Consider the following 14,106-nt stretch of genomic DNA (forward strand, 5'->3'; position numbering starts at 1 on the left):
GGCTGGGAAGAATCAACATTGTTAAAATGTCTGTACTTCCCAAAGCAATCTACCTATTCAATGCCATTCCTATTAAAATACCAACATCGTACTTTCAAGATTTGGAAAAAATGATTCTGTGTTTTGTATGGAACCGGAAGAAACCCCGTATAGCTAAGGCAGTTCTTAGTAATAAAAATAAAGCTTAGTAATAAAAATAAAAAAATCAGCATATCGGATTTTAGTCTGTACTACAAAGCCATAGTGATCAAGACAGCATGGTACTGGCACAAAAATAGAGACACAGACATTTGGAATAGAATAGAAAACCAGGAAATGAAACTAACATCTTACAACCACCTACTCTTTGATAAACCTAACAAGATCATACCTTGGGGGAAAGACTCCCTATTCAATAAACAGAGCTGGGAGAACTGAATATGCACATGTAAAAGACTGAAACTGGACCCACACCTTTCTCCACTCACAAAAATTGATTCAAGATGGATAAAGGACTTCAATTTAAGGCATGAAACAATAAAAATCCTCAAAGAAAGCATAGGAAAAACACTGGAAGACATTGGCCTGGGGAAAGATTTCATGAAGAAGACTGCCATGGCAATTGCAACAACAACAAAAATAAACAAATGGGACTTCATTAAACTGAAAAGCTTCTGTACAGCTAAGGAGACAAAAACCAAAGCAAATAGACAACCTACATAATGGGAAAGGACATTTTCATATTTTGAATCAGACTAAAGCTTGATAACTAGGATCTATAGAGAACTCAAATTAATCCACATGAAAAAAGCCAACTATCCCATATATCAATGGGCATGAGACATGAATAGAACCTTCCCTAGACAGATGAATGACTAACATATGAAAAAATGCTCATCATCCCTATTTATTAGAGAAATGCAAATCAAAAGCACCCTGAGATCCATCTAACCCCAGCAAGAATGGCCCAAATCTCAAAACCGCAGATGCTGGCGTGGGTGTGGAGAGAAGGGAACACTTTTACACTGCTGGTGGGACTACAAACTAGGCCAACCTTTCTGGAAGGAAGTGTGGAGAAACCTCAAAGCACTCAAGCTAGACCTCCCATTTGATCCTGCAAGCCTGTTACTGGGCATCTACTCCGAAGGAAAAAAAAATCCTTTTATCATCAGGACACTTGCAATAGACTGTTTATTGCAGCTCAATTTACAATCGCCAAAATGTGGAAACAGCCTAAATGTCCACCAACCCAGGAATGGATTAACAAGCTGTGGTATATGTATACCATGGAATACTATTCAGCCATTAAAATAAATGGAGACTTTACATCCTTCGTATTAACCTAGTAAAGCATCACAAGAATGGAGAAGCATGAATCCTATGTACTCAATTTTGATATGAGGACAATTAATGACAAAGTCACGGTAGGGGTTGGGGAAGGGGAGAGCAGAGAGAGAGGGGAGGCGGGAGGGGTGGGGAAAAGAAGAGCAGAGAGAGGGAAGGAGGGAGGTGGGTGGGGCCTTGGTGTGTGCCACACTTTTTGGGGCAAGACAATTGCAAGAGAGACTTTGCCTAACAAATGCGATCCGTGTAACCTGGTTTATTGTACCCTCAATGAATCCCCAACAATTAAAAAAAAAAACCTTATAGTGGATTCCCACTGAAAACCAATCCTGACCAAAGCCTCCAGAATATCTGACCATCGTGGCCTCACTTTTTTCCTACTACAGGGACTCTGCTCATGGTGTTGATTTGGGAAAACTTCTTGCCTAATTTAACTCATCCATATTGAACTCAGCTGAAGTATACTGTTAGGCCATCCCTAATTGGAATCCCCTCACTACTATGGACACTTAAATAGCTCCCCCATATTCACATGCCAGAGCTTCCATCTTCCATTTCTATTAAGATTAACGACCCACTAGACACACCTAAGGGCAGAGCCCACATCCATGTTTAACAAGGTGTCTGAACCAGCAGGTCTCATTTTCCATATGCTACACGTGAGGGGTGTGAAGTGTCAGTGATTACGTTGGAATGAACCTAGGCTCAGGAGTCTGAATGGCAGTGATTCTGTTGGAATATGCCTAGGCTCAGGGGTCTGAATGGTAGTAATTCTCTTGGAATGGGCCTAGGCTGAGGGGTCTGAACGGCTTGATTCCTGTGGATGGGCCTAGGGTGAGGGGTCTGAATAGCAGTGATTCTACTGGAATGGGCCTAAGCATCTGCATTTTTTACAAGTCTTGTCTAGGGCCCTTCCCCTTGCCAGGATTCCAGAGGCTCCAAACCCATTGTTGGCCCTTTGATCTCCTTTGACCACACCTGAGCTTCTAAGATGCCAGACTAATATGGCCCTTCTGAGCTAGTAAGGGTTAACTTAAATGGATTAGAAAAAAGGCATGTTAGCACCTGTTTCTAGGTTGGCTTCTGTAATTACACCATAATCACCTGAAACTCAACTCTGTCCCACCCTTAACTGGGTGGTCCCGCAGGGGGGCCTCAGTGTGCCAGCAGATGCAGTTAGAATGAGAATCTAAATACAGTACAGATTAGATGGTTAAGAGTCAAAGGCTAAACTCTTCATCTAACTTTTCTGTAGATGCCTACATATGTTAACACTTTGAGCAAGTTACCATCTGAAATCCACTTAATGTTAGTCATCTTAAGCTACCCATAGCTATCCTTCTAAGCCTTACTTGCAGCATACTTGTGACTAAAGTCAGACGAGTTCTCCTAGGTTCCCTTCCCAATTTGTAACTAAGGTCACCTGTGCACTGAAACGCTGCCCTCCCTCACCAGCCCATTTGGGGTTCTGACTGGATTCCCTCCTCAGTTCTCATACCGTCAAGGACTGGCTCTGCCTGCAGCTCCCCCAGAAGAGCGCATCCTTTTATTCCTCAACTTACAAATGAGCCTCAGCCCACAGACCTGCCCACCTAGTAAGCCTCGTGGTCTAATGAGGGCCTCGAAGTTTCAAGCAGCTACAGCTTAGTTCATCCTGGGCCAGTGTGCTATCAACCAGCATTAAGGGTAAAGTGACAGGACTAGGCTGTTAGCACAGGTAAGCTGTAAGACTTTTAAAGGCAGATTGTGAAGTTTATAAGTTGTTTTGCAATATCTTTATTTGGCTTTTTCAAAATACACCACCTTTCATGAAGTATTTTGAAGGAGGTGGAAGAGAGAAGAGAAAGCTCACTCGTCTGCTCCCTTGGCACACACTCAGGACTTCTCTCGCGTTTGTTTAAATGATGTATTTGAAGCTGAACGTGCTGTCACAGGACAGCCGCTTGCCTTTGCATCTCCCACACAAATCTTGGCGGTGGGGCCGTTTGGGATCCACATGGCGAAGTTTTACGGGGCAGGAACATCTAGTTTGTTTACAATTCTAAAAAAAATTAAAGTGAGAAGTACAAACAAGATGAGCGCTTGGTGACTTCCTAGGATTATTTTTGTCAATTTAGATACGATGTGAACAGACTAAGCTTGTACTTGCGTCTATATCACTACCTAGTAATGACAGGAACAGCAGGTGGTCAATGCTGCCGGGGTCGTGCTATATGGTTGGGTTGAAACATTAAGGGCAGCGAAGGGTGAATTTTACAAAGCCAAGGGTGAAGCCCCCCCTACCTTAGAAACACATCCGGGCCTAACCTAAGTGATAGTAAATGGCTTTCCATACTTAGTCTCTCCACCACCCTAGGGCGTTAATGCTTCCAACATCCAGCCTGAGTCCAGTACATTGATTAAGCTGTCTCAACTGGCCATTTAGCTGTTTGATAAACAAATTTACTCATTTCTTTCCTTTTGAAGACTAACCCCTTTAGCACAGTGCTAACAGCAAGCAGTGTTATAAGTTAACCCTCCATACAACTGGGCAACTTAGATTTATCTTAAAACAAAGCATCCCTTTGAGTTCTCAGGCAAGACAAACTTCAACCTCCTGTGTGTTCATACTAAATACTGGATACATCATAAAAAGCATTTGAGTAAACAGTCAACTTCTACCTCATTAGAGAAATTTCAGTTTGCTTCCTCTTAGACTCCAGATAGCTGGTAAGTCAAGCGTCTTCCATGTTGTAAGCCAGGTAACAGTTTCGAGAGAGGTTAACGTGGCCGAGATTTGGAAGGGCAGCAGGAAACCAGCATGGGGCCCTGTTTACTAGTTGGTTATTCCTACAATTCCCAGCCAAAAAACACATACTCCAAACCCAAGGTCTAGGAACCTAACCTCTTTTTCGAAATCCACTCAAGGAACTACACCAGAAGCCCTCTACCACAACCCAACTCAGACAAGACGCAAAACATCTGATTTACTTGACAGGTGATATCCTCCACTCGGTAAGGGTTATAAGACTTCTGGCAAGTTCTGCAAAACTGTTTGAAGTAAACCTGTGACAAGAAAGGATAAACATAGAGCAAGAGCCCCTCGACACTCGTGCCAGGAAGATGTCAGGCACGCAGGACTTCTTACCTTGTTGGTGCCCTGTACACACCACACGTATGCACTCTCCCATCGAATGTTACAGTCCTTACAGTGGTAATAGCCGTACTTCTGTTCTAAGAACTGAACAACAGGGTATCAGAATTCAACTTGACACCTGAGTTACCTATTTCAGAAGCTAGGAAAGATCTTAGAATTGGCATCTCCATTCCAGACCTTGCTCTTCTCCATTGTAGGTTTGAGTAAGCCCCTGTAATATAGTAGGTGAGCTAACAGCATAGTCAAGCAAAAACACAGGCCCAAAAAACCTTTGTACCAGATTAACTTCGCTCATTGTCAACCAGCCTTATGTGTTTTCCCTCAGGCAACAGAAAAGCCAGACATCCAGGGCCCTCTGGAACTTGGAATTCTTTTGAGTGTTTTCTGGAGGACAAATTCCGATCTTGGAATATACGTGCAGATATGGGAGTTATTAGGTTGATGGCAAGGAATAAAATCCGCATCTAAGGCACTGTAAGGCATCCACCCAAGATCAAGTTCTTTATGCTGCTTGTTAATAACTAGCACTACTGCCTGGTAATTAAGTTGTGGATAAGCCATGAGGCTTTCCTCCTTCCCTCCCAGTGAGAAATAAGTATTAAATAGAGGTCTTCAGAAGTAGAAAAAAAAAAAAAGATAAAAGTTAGAAGGAACTGTGAAGAGCGCTTAACACGATTTCACAGTTGACCAAACTGAAGTCCAGGAAGATTGGGTCTTGCTCCAGATCACACGCAGCTTGGTCAAGCCTCAAAGCCCTGGGCTCTTGATTCACTCCAGTAGCCCCCTCCACGTCAGCCCCATCCCCAACCCGAAACGCCCCACGCCTGCCCGTGACGAGTGTGGAAGAGACCACCAAGGGCCCCCGCGGCCCCCCACTTCCTGGTCACAGCTGCTCTGCAAGCGTCCTGGCCGCGGAGGGGTCATCCCGCTGCCCAAGAGCCCTGGCGTCAGACTAGGGTGAGGGGAGGCTTTAAGAAACAAGGCAAATTCCCGAGCAATGTTGAACTGCAGTTTTGCAGCAACTAGGAAATTGAAGGTAGGTATCGGGGAGGGTGATCAGGATCCCCCCAGTCCGCGGCTGAGCGTCTTGCCACGCTTAGTACGATTGTTGGGGACGGCGTCGCCCACCCTCAAGGTCGCCTTCTGACCTGCTGCCCGTCTCAGGTCGTCCAAATGCGTGGCCCAGTATCGGGCCTTCGTAGGACAAACCTGTCCTTGTCCTACCAAGGGACATGTGTAAGGGCCACAGATGGGTCCGCCGGCCAACCAGCGCGGCACCCCACCCTCGACGGGCCTGTCCTACTGGGGAAGCGACCGCAGGAACACCAGTGGAGCCCGCGCCTGGTGAAGCGCGTCCGAAACAGCTCCAGGCGAGGGCCAGCCCGGGCACCTGGAGGTGACCCACGCTTTCCCCAGGTGCCGCTACGTGCCCGGCCGAGCCAGGCCTCACCTGGAATCCCAAGCGCTCCTTGCCCGGCTCGGGGCTCTTCAGCGACGACCTCGCTCCAGCGGCGGCCAGCTCCCCTCCGTCGCTGCCGTCCTGGGGCCTCCCCGCCGGCGGAGGCTGCTCCGGGCTCCTGGGCGCGGGCGGCGGAGCGGGCTCGCCTCCTCCGGCCTCCTGCGGCCGCAACCGGGGCCCCGCGGCGGGCTGCTCCCGGCTCGCCCGACCCGTGGCCTGCGCCTCCTCGTCGTCCTCAGCCTGCGGCCGTGCGGGCGCTTTCCTCGCGGATGCCTCTCCCTCCTCCGGACCTTGCAGCCTCGCAGGGGGCGGCCCGCCTTCTCCCTCTGTCGCCCCGGACCTCCGCTCGCCCGCCGCAGCCTCGGTCCCCTCCAGGAAGGTGGTGGGGCGGCGGGAGGCCACCGGCGAGTACACGGCCACGGTGCGCGGGAAGCGCACGGGCCGCGGGGCGCCCTTCGCGGGGCTGCCCTGCTCCCGGCCACAGTGGGCCGGCTGCTGGGACGCCGCGTCCTCGGCCCCGGGGCCGGCCGGGGAACCCGGGTCGCGGGCCCTGCGCGGCAGCGTGCGCCACCCCAGGGAACACTGCACCGAGGCGTCGCTATGCGGGTTCACCTGCACCGCCGCGTCGCAGCTGGCCGCCCGGCAGAAGCGCGGGCCGACGCCCGGGCTCACCTGCGACAGGAGGGCTATGAACTGCGCCCGCTGGTAGCTGTCGAGGAACTTGGCGGCCGTCTGCTGACCACAGCCCGAGAAGGACGGCCACGCCGTCCCCGCCACGGAGGAGGACGAGGCGGGCGGGTAGCCCCGGTTCGCTGCGCCAGCTCCTTTGACCTTGGCCTTGGCGGCCGGCAAGGAGGAGTACCGGAGCGAGCAGGGGGAGCAGGCGGAGTACGTATAACCGTCCAGCACCTCGTCCCCGAGGGCAGCCATGGGCGCAGCTCCGGCCGCTCCCACGCGCGCAGCTGCCTAAATAGCCACGCGGCCGGGTGGAGACGGGCCCGACCCTCGCGGGGCCCCCGCCCCACTGCGCTCGCGGCGCGGCGCTGCCCCCGGCGCCCTTCCAGCCACCGCCTAGTGTCCCCACGAGGGCCAGTCCCCGGTCGTCACTACGGATAATCCTCCACACACGGAGATGGGCGCAATTACCCTTAGATGGTCTGGAAAGAAGGCTTTCTTTGCGATGGAAGTACTGATTTGTCAATGAGCTGAGCTGCCCGGATGGAGGAGGATTTCAACCCGAGAGAATTACCATCTGGATTAGCTGAGCCAGGTGATCCTCATACCCTGACTGTTGCAGGTGTCTCTGGCTTGTCAGAGAAAATGCCACGGTTGGAGAACTGTTTGGGGCCCACAGACTATCATTTCAGATTATAATTTTTCTCAGAGCTGCTCACAGAGGTCTACCCGCTGAGCTCCACCAGTAAGTGCCAGGCGAAGGCCCCAGGGCATCCGTATCTAGGCTAATTGTTTTCTTCTCCCGGGTATGTCCCTCCCAGCTGGGACCTGGCTACCGGCTGGCTTATTTGGGGGTGGATAGCTTTTCTACAAAATTTCCTCACCTAAACCATCCCTCCAGAAGATAAATTGATTTGGGAAGAGTTTACGTAATATCAGAAGGCCAATCCCTTTGTCCATTAGGCACTGGTCGTCCATTACCAATAAGCAGATATCAGATCAGGTAATCAAATACATTAATTTTCTCTGGTTTGATAGTAGTTTGACAATAAAACACTTTCATGTTTCATTGTTTAATTGACCCGTTTTGGAACTTTTCTAAATACAGCTCAAAATTCAACATTGTCAGGTATTTATAAGTTGAATAAGCACAACTTTTTTTTTTAACAATTACATTAAACTCGATTATGCTTTTGCAAAGATAGTTTGTTTTACTCATAAGATAATGCACCAAAATTCTACATTTCCAAGACCCTGTTTTCTAACAGTTTCTATATTTAAAGCTGGCATAGAAATTGGTAACTGTAAAAACCAAAAAGCACTTTTAACTAGTTCAGGCTGCACGTGAGCTGTCCCAGGTGCAAATGATATTACAACATTGATTTGTAATGGGAAGGTCATAATTGTTAGACGTATGGTAACTTGAAACAGTTGTTATTTTTTATGTAAACCATATGTACTACCACAGACCATAAATGTGAAGTAATATCTTAGCAAGATAGAAGCTCCTGTGTGTGTCTCTCCACGTTCAGAGAGAAGTCTGGGTGGTTTCCATCATTATTAAATTATCTGCTTTCACTGTGCCATAGGAAGTGTCTGCCATCTCCTCTTCCTTTAGTTTCTTATAAGAAATATCTGTATCTTCATCTTCATCGAGAGGATCTTGCTTGTGCAACATTTCATTTCCATACATTTTGTATATTAAAACAAAAATCCCTGCTTCTGCAGACTGGAAAAGGGCATAAAGCAAGGGAAACATGTACATGCTTCCTATGAGTTGTGGTGGAAAGGCCAGTTTGAGAATGGCCGTACAGAGCTGCACATTCTGACTACCTGTTTCCAGACAAACAGTCCTCTTGCAGTTGGGCGGCAGATGGAAGAGAGTAGCAAGGCCGTAGCCTGATGCGTAGCCTGCCAAAGGCATGAAAATTGCTATCACATAAACAGCTGCAGGAATCCGTGCCAGCAGTTCAGGTCCTAACATAGTGCCGGTCATTATGAAAAGGACCACCAGAGTCAGTAGCAGAGACCACAGCGAAACCTAGTAATAGAAAATGAATAGATTAGCCACCAACAGGGAGGCAGCTGAAAAGGAATCCAGGCAAGAGCACCCCAAGCTTTTGGAAGAAGACACCCCCATCTAGTCTGATCCCTAACACAAAATGGAGATCTTTGGCAGAAGGTTTCTGAAGATGGGTAGGCCACTTCTTCCAGGAAGCATCCAGAACTGTGTCTATAATTGTGTGGAGCACTGCCCTATGTCCAGTGACAAAGTGCTTTCTATCATCTCTAGCCGTTGACCTGGATATTGGCCCTCAAGAACATTTGAAAAATAGCTCTTAAGTTTAAAGGGGAAGGATACTCTCCTCTGGGCAGATTATCCCCAGACTTTCAGCTCTAAGCATATAACTTTGTTTTGGTGCTTTGACTGTTCTGAGAATGCATTTAATTTGTGAATGTACCCCTTAAAAATGGGGCAGTTAGAACTGAATCCAATATCTCAGGTATGGTCTGATGAACAGAGTGGACAGGTAGATATTTGCTTTCCCTATACAGGGACCCAGGTTTTCCATAAGAAATTTGTTCTCATTTTACACATGAAATAAATAGCTATCAAAATTTATGAAACTTAGTGTGTGATCTTTTTCACTATCAACATATTTTGTATTGCAGAGGATTGAAACAATTGCCTACTCTTAGATTATGTAAGAGAAAAAAAATCTTGCTTGTGCAACATTTCATTTTCATACATTTTATATATTAAAACAAAAATCCCTGCTTCTGGCAAAATGGAAAAGGGCATAAAGCATGGGAAACATGGACATGCTTCTGATGAGTTGTGGCAGAAAGGCCAGTGTGAGAATGGCCGTACAGAGCTGCATAGTCTGACTACCTGTAAAGATGTGAAGAATTATTTGAAATTTTGAAACTCCATGCTTTTTCATTTGTTCATGAGAAAACTCCCATAAGTTTCTAATGATGCTTAGGAATTATTAGGAGGATTTTAGATATAGTACAAATGACTTCTGCATAAACTGTGTCATCTTTATGTTCTAACTGGTACATTTCATTCATTCAAGTAAAACAGACTGTGTAAATAGTAAGGTAGAAGCCTACAAATTCCTCTCCTTGTTCTCTTTCATATGGGTAGCTAACTGTTTTTTGTGTGTGTGTGTTTTTTGCAGTTTTTGGCCACGGCTGGGTTTGAACCCGCCACCTCCAGCATATGGGGCTGGCGCCCTACTCCCTTGAGCCACAAGCGCCACCCAACTAACTCATTTTTTTTTAATGGGGAGGGAGAATAGAGATTTTTTTAAGTGGGGAAAGGAGAATAGAGTTTCAGAAAGAATAGCTTAAATGTTGCCTCTGGTTCCCCAGATGTCTGAGAGGAAACCCTTTTTATAAATCGAAACATTTACTATATTAAATTTCAACGCATGTCACACTTGAAAGTATTGACAAGAAATCTGAATTTGAAAATATTGGCTTCAAAGTCCCTTTGAACTGCTTTAAGTCATTTGTTGAGCACTAATTGAATGATTGAATGCTCATTTTAAAGTGTTTGCAAAAGTATAACAATTGTGGGCAGCGCCTGTGGCTCGAGTGGGGCACCGGTCCCACATGCCGGAGGTGGTGGGTTCAAACCCAGCCCCGGCCAAAAAAAAAAAAAAAAAGAAAAAAGTATAACAATTGCATAAACTATATCTGAATAGTGTGCTAATTAAAGAATACAGACGGGTTCACCTTAAATTCAAAGGCAGCCAATCTTATTGACTTATCTATTAAATATATTTTTTCCATTTTCAGTAAGTGAATAGCTCATTTGGTTGATTGTATTGTAGAATTCCTCAGGTTGTATAGTAAATGCCATCATACTAATAGTGATAGCTTAAAGAATATAATTAATAAGTTCTTAATTCATCTTAAGATTATCTTTGGATATATTATGTATAAAAGGTTTACATGTGAATGTTTATTTTGTAGCAGGTTTTCTTTTACGCAGGACCAGATACAAGTATAGAAAAGAATCTTCTGCATTTCACATTAATAAAGGTTGGCTCCTCTGTTTAATTGGATTACTTTAGAAAATAAATTAAGTAAAATGCAAAAGATCATGGCTTCTTAAATCTACATAATTGAAACATAGGTGATGCTCTTTTTCTCTTCATTTGTCTAAAGGAATTTCCCTGTGCAAATCATTAGGCATTTGGTTAACTTCTGTAGAGACAGAGTCTCACTGTACCGCCCTCAGGTAGAGTGCTGTGGCGTCACACGGCTCACAGCAACCTCTAACTCTTGGGCTTACATGATTCTCTTGCCTCAGCCTCCTGAGCAGCTGGGACTACAGGCGCCCGCCACAACGCCCGGCTATTTTTTTGCTGCAGTTTGGCCGGGGCTGGGCTTGAACCCGCCACCCTCGGCATATGGGGCTGGTGCCCTACTCACTGAGCCACAGGCGCCGCCCTGGTTAACTTCTTAAAATGGACATCCTGATTACTGCATACTGTTTTTCATTACTATTTTTGAGTTTTCAAAGAAAGCTTAATTTATAAAGTTTAAAGCAATATTGCAAATATTGCATAAATAATAGAAATGCCTCATCCTTTCAGTAGCTTTAGAAACCATATATAATATCACAATGTGGAGGGAAAAAGAAACACAAAAATTTAGTAACAGCAATATAAACTACATTATTTATCCAGGACCCAATTTTATTTTCTGCTTTAAAGCAAATATTTTGTGTATTCTTTTGTGTTGCTGTAATGCAGCGGTTCTCAACCTGTGGGTAGCAACCCCTTTGTAACAATGAAAACACATTGTGGCATTAGGAAGGTTGAGAACCAGGGCTGTAATGTACCATTTTGATTATTTTAGTCTTATTAGTGTCAACATATGTTTTAAAATTTGAAGGAATCTACTACAAGGTTTTTCAGAATTAGAGTTCCACTTTTGAAAATATAGTAACGCATTTCTAAAATACTGCACCAATTCTATTAAATTTATTTAATTTGCTTTGATTTTTAGTATTGTGTAGGTAGTGGAAGATATGTTGCTATTTAATTGCACTGTCATCTTTCCCCTCCCCCCACGACCAGTTTATTCACCATGAGGACTGATACTTCTCTTAAACTGTTTTTCTGTAATGGTGGATAAGACCTTTGTTGCATAAACTTTTTTTTTAAGCCCGTTTCTTCCTTTCCCCTCTTCCCAAACGTCCTAGCATTTCAGCTGTGGGTTGCTCAAGCTAACATGTAGAGGGAAGAAGGCCTTACCTTCACAATGTAGTCAGCCACCCGGCTGTATTTGTAGCGAATAAAGACGCCCAGCCCAATAGGGATGAGGGTGCCGCAGAGCGTCAGGGTCACGGCCCCCAGGGGTAGTAACTGCACCAGGGGGGTGTTGATCCAAGCCCGGCTGTAGATCCACAGGCACAGGGGCATCAAGACCAGGGCCAGCAGTGTGGAGGAGACGGTCATGATAATGCTGCAGGAAAGGGAATGGGGGGGAGAAGAAGGGCGCTGAGCAGAGAGCCAGCCAGGCTGCTTCCCACATGCTGGGGAAAGGGGAAGGAGGAGAGCCCAGGTCCTCCAGGCTGAAGTGGGGGGGGGGGGGGGAATTAACTCATCCAGGGGAGTTCCAGGAGAGCAACACATCCAAGCCCAGAGGAAACAGGAACCAGAGGCAGGAGAAAAATCAGAATCTCAGGACTGCTGCCCCAGGCTTTCTAAGGCCTGTTGAGTCCCGTGGCTTCTGATGAGGGCAAGGAGTGTTTTTTGTTTTCTTTTAATGCTCCTAGGCACCCTCAACGGTAGACATGATAAAGCTACTTTATCAAAGCTACTTGTTGGATTGAACTCAATCACACTGCATTATATGTGACATTGCTTTCTTTACAGGGCCAACAGCCCCGTTTTGCTTTTACATTACCGGAGGGTCCTAATTCAGACTTCCCCCTTCTCTTTGTCTCCACTGGCTGAAGATGTGGGTGGGTCCCCCAAACACTTGGGGACGATGGCAGAGCTGACGGGCCGCGCTGGGGTGAGATCCCAGCCCTCACAGCAGCTCTGTCGCCTAGATCGGTCCCCCTAAAACGCGCTCACTCTCTCGGGTCTTAGATCAGCGCCCCTAAAACGCGCTCATTCTCTCGGGTCTGTCTAGCCTTCCAAAGCCCGGGGTGAGGGTGTGTGGGGGACAAATACTCCCTCTCCTCTTTCCTGCTCTATGCCTTATGCCAACCACTTTTGCTTCCCCTCTCCTTCGTCTGAACCCAGGGCTGTGACCCGGGCTGGCTGGAATGAGAAAGACGCTGATGGGACAGCCACCTCGCCTCGTACCTGAGGTTCATGTCGCCGTCCACCAGCAGGGACATGAGATTGGAGAGATTTCCTCCGGGACAGCAGCCGCACAGGAGCACCGCCACGGCGGCCACCTCGTCCAGCTTGAAGGCGAGGGCCAGCAGGAAGGCCAGCAGCGGCAGGAAGCCAAACTGGCAGAGCGCGGCCAGCAGCGCGCCCAGGGGCCGGCGGACGTGCGCCCCGAAGCGGTTCACGTCCACGGTGCAGCCCAGGCCCAGCATGGTGATGCACAGGGCGGCGCCCACGAACACGTTCAGCCCGTGGTTCAGCGGCGTGTCCCAGAACAGTGGCCCGGGGAGCGCCCAGGGCCGAGGGAACGCGGAGGGGCCCCGGGTCGCCGCACCGCCCGCGGGCACGAGGCTGCTGGCCGTCAGCTCCGGAGTCGGGGTCGGGCCGGGGCTGAAGCTGATGCTGGGACCCGGCCCGAGACTGAGCCCGGGGCCGGGGCCGGGGCTGGAGGCGGGAGCTAGGGGCCAGTCGGTGCCGGGGCTCGGCCCGCCGGCGCCGGGCGATAGGCTGTAGTTGTCCGGCAGCAGAGCGGCGAGGAACCAGGTGGCATTGTCCATGCCGTCCATGGCGCTGTCGGCCCCGGCCGGCGCTGCGGACCCGGGTGTCCCTCCGTCCTGCGGTCTCCGCGCCACGGGCCGTCTGTCTGTCTGTCTGTCGGCGGCCGCCCGGGAGGCTCTGGCTGCGGGGCCCCGGCAGCGCCCGCTGAGGTCCGCGGCGGCGTCGGGGCGGCGAGGCCTGCGCTCCGGTGTGCGGCCGCTGGCGGGCACTGGGCTCTGACCACGCGCGGCCCCGGGCGAGCACTGGGCTCCGGCCACGCGCAGCCTCCAGCGGGCACTGGGCTCTGGCCACGCGCTGCCCCCGGTGAGCCCCGCCCCGCCGCCCAGTCCCCTCCTCTGAGTCCCCAGCAAGTGGCTCTGTCAGAGTATAGCCAGGGGCGGGACAAAGACCTGACAAAGAACCAGAAGGGGGAAGACCGTGCCTGGCTGCCTGGCTGGTTCTCCGGCGGGCTGTGCTCTTTGATAATGAAATCTGGAGCGCCAGACACGAAAGGGGGGCGGGGAGCTTATCTGTGCGCGCACAGAGACGGTGCAAACCGCTCAGATGGTCTCCACCCCGAGCAACCAGAGGGCGGCTCGACTTAACTCGGG

The 14,106-nt window shown here is 48.7% G+C and overlaps 2 protein-coding genes across 2 annotated transcripts; both read right to left on the reverse strand.

Annotated features, from left to right (window-relative positions):
- Positions 1-3,220: 3,220 nt before the first annotated feature.
- Positions 3,221-6,848, reverse strand: ZAR1 (zygote arrest 1). The gene is made up of 4 exons (XM_053578173.1): positions 5,910-6,848; positions 4,451-4,543; positions 4,294-4,368; positions 3,221-3,364 (listed from the first exon to the last, which is right to left on the reverse strand). Exons 1-4 carry the CDS (start codon positions 6,846-6,848, stop codon positions 3,221-3,223), a joined length of 1,251 nt encoding a protein of 416 aa, XP_053434148.1.
- Positions 6,849-7,656: 808 nt separating this feature from the next.
- Positions 7,657-13,743, reverse strand: SLC10A4 (solute carrier family 10 member 4). Its single transcript, XM_053577777.1, has 3 exons — positions 12,929-13,743; positions 11,867-12,077; positions 7,657-8,634 (listed from the first exon to the last, which is right to left on the reverse strand). The coding sequence occupies exons 1-3, from the start codon at positions 13,522-13,524 to the stop codon at positions 8,122-8,124; spliced, it is 1,320 nt and encodes a 439-aa protein (XP_053433752.1). The 5' UTR covers positions 13,525-13,743; the 3' UTR covers positions 7,657-8,121.
- Between the last annotated feature and the right edge of the window lie 363 nt (positions 13,744-14,106).

Source organism: Nycticebus coucang, chromosome 23 (assembly GCF_027406575.1).
Source record: "Nycticebus coucang isolate mNycCou1 chromosome 23, mNycCou1.pri, whole genome shotgun sequence".
Taxonomy (NCBI): domain Eukaryota; kingdom Metazoa; phylum Chordata; class Mammalia; order Primates; family Lorisidae; genus Nycticebus; species Nycticebus coucang.

Coding starts and splice junctions, on each gene's coding strand:
- ZAR1 (XM_053578173.1), bottom strand. CDS start 6,848: ATGGCTGCCCTCGGGGACGAGGTGCTGGACGGTTATACGTACTCCGCC. Junction 4,544..5,909: donor AGGAGCGCTTGGGATTCCAG/GTGAGGCCTGGC, acceptor CCTGTTGTTCAG/TTCTTAGAACAGAAGTACGG. Junction 4,369..4,450: donor GTGTACAGGGCACCAACAAG/GTAAGAAGTCCT, acceptor TTCTTGTCACAG/GTTTACTTCAAACAGTTTTG.
- SLC10A4 (XM_053577777.1), bottom strand. CDS start 13,524: ATGGACGGCATGGACAATGCCACCTGGTTCCTCGCCGCTCTGCTGCCG. Junction 12,078..12,928: donor GACGGCGACATGAACCTCAG/GTACGAGGCGAG, acceptor CCTTTCCTGCAG/CATTATCATGACCGTCTCCT. Junction 8,635..11,866: donor TGGCTGACTACATTGTGAAG/GTAAGGCCTTCT, acceptor TTCTATTACTAG/GTTTCGCTGTGGTCTCTGCT.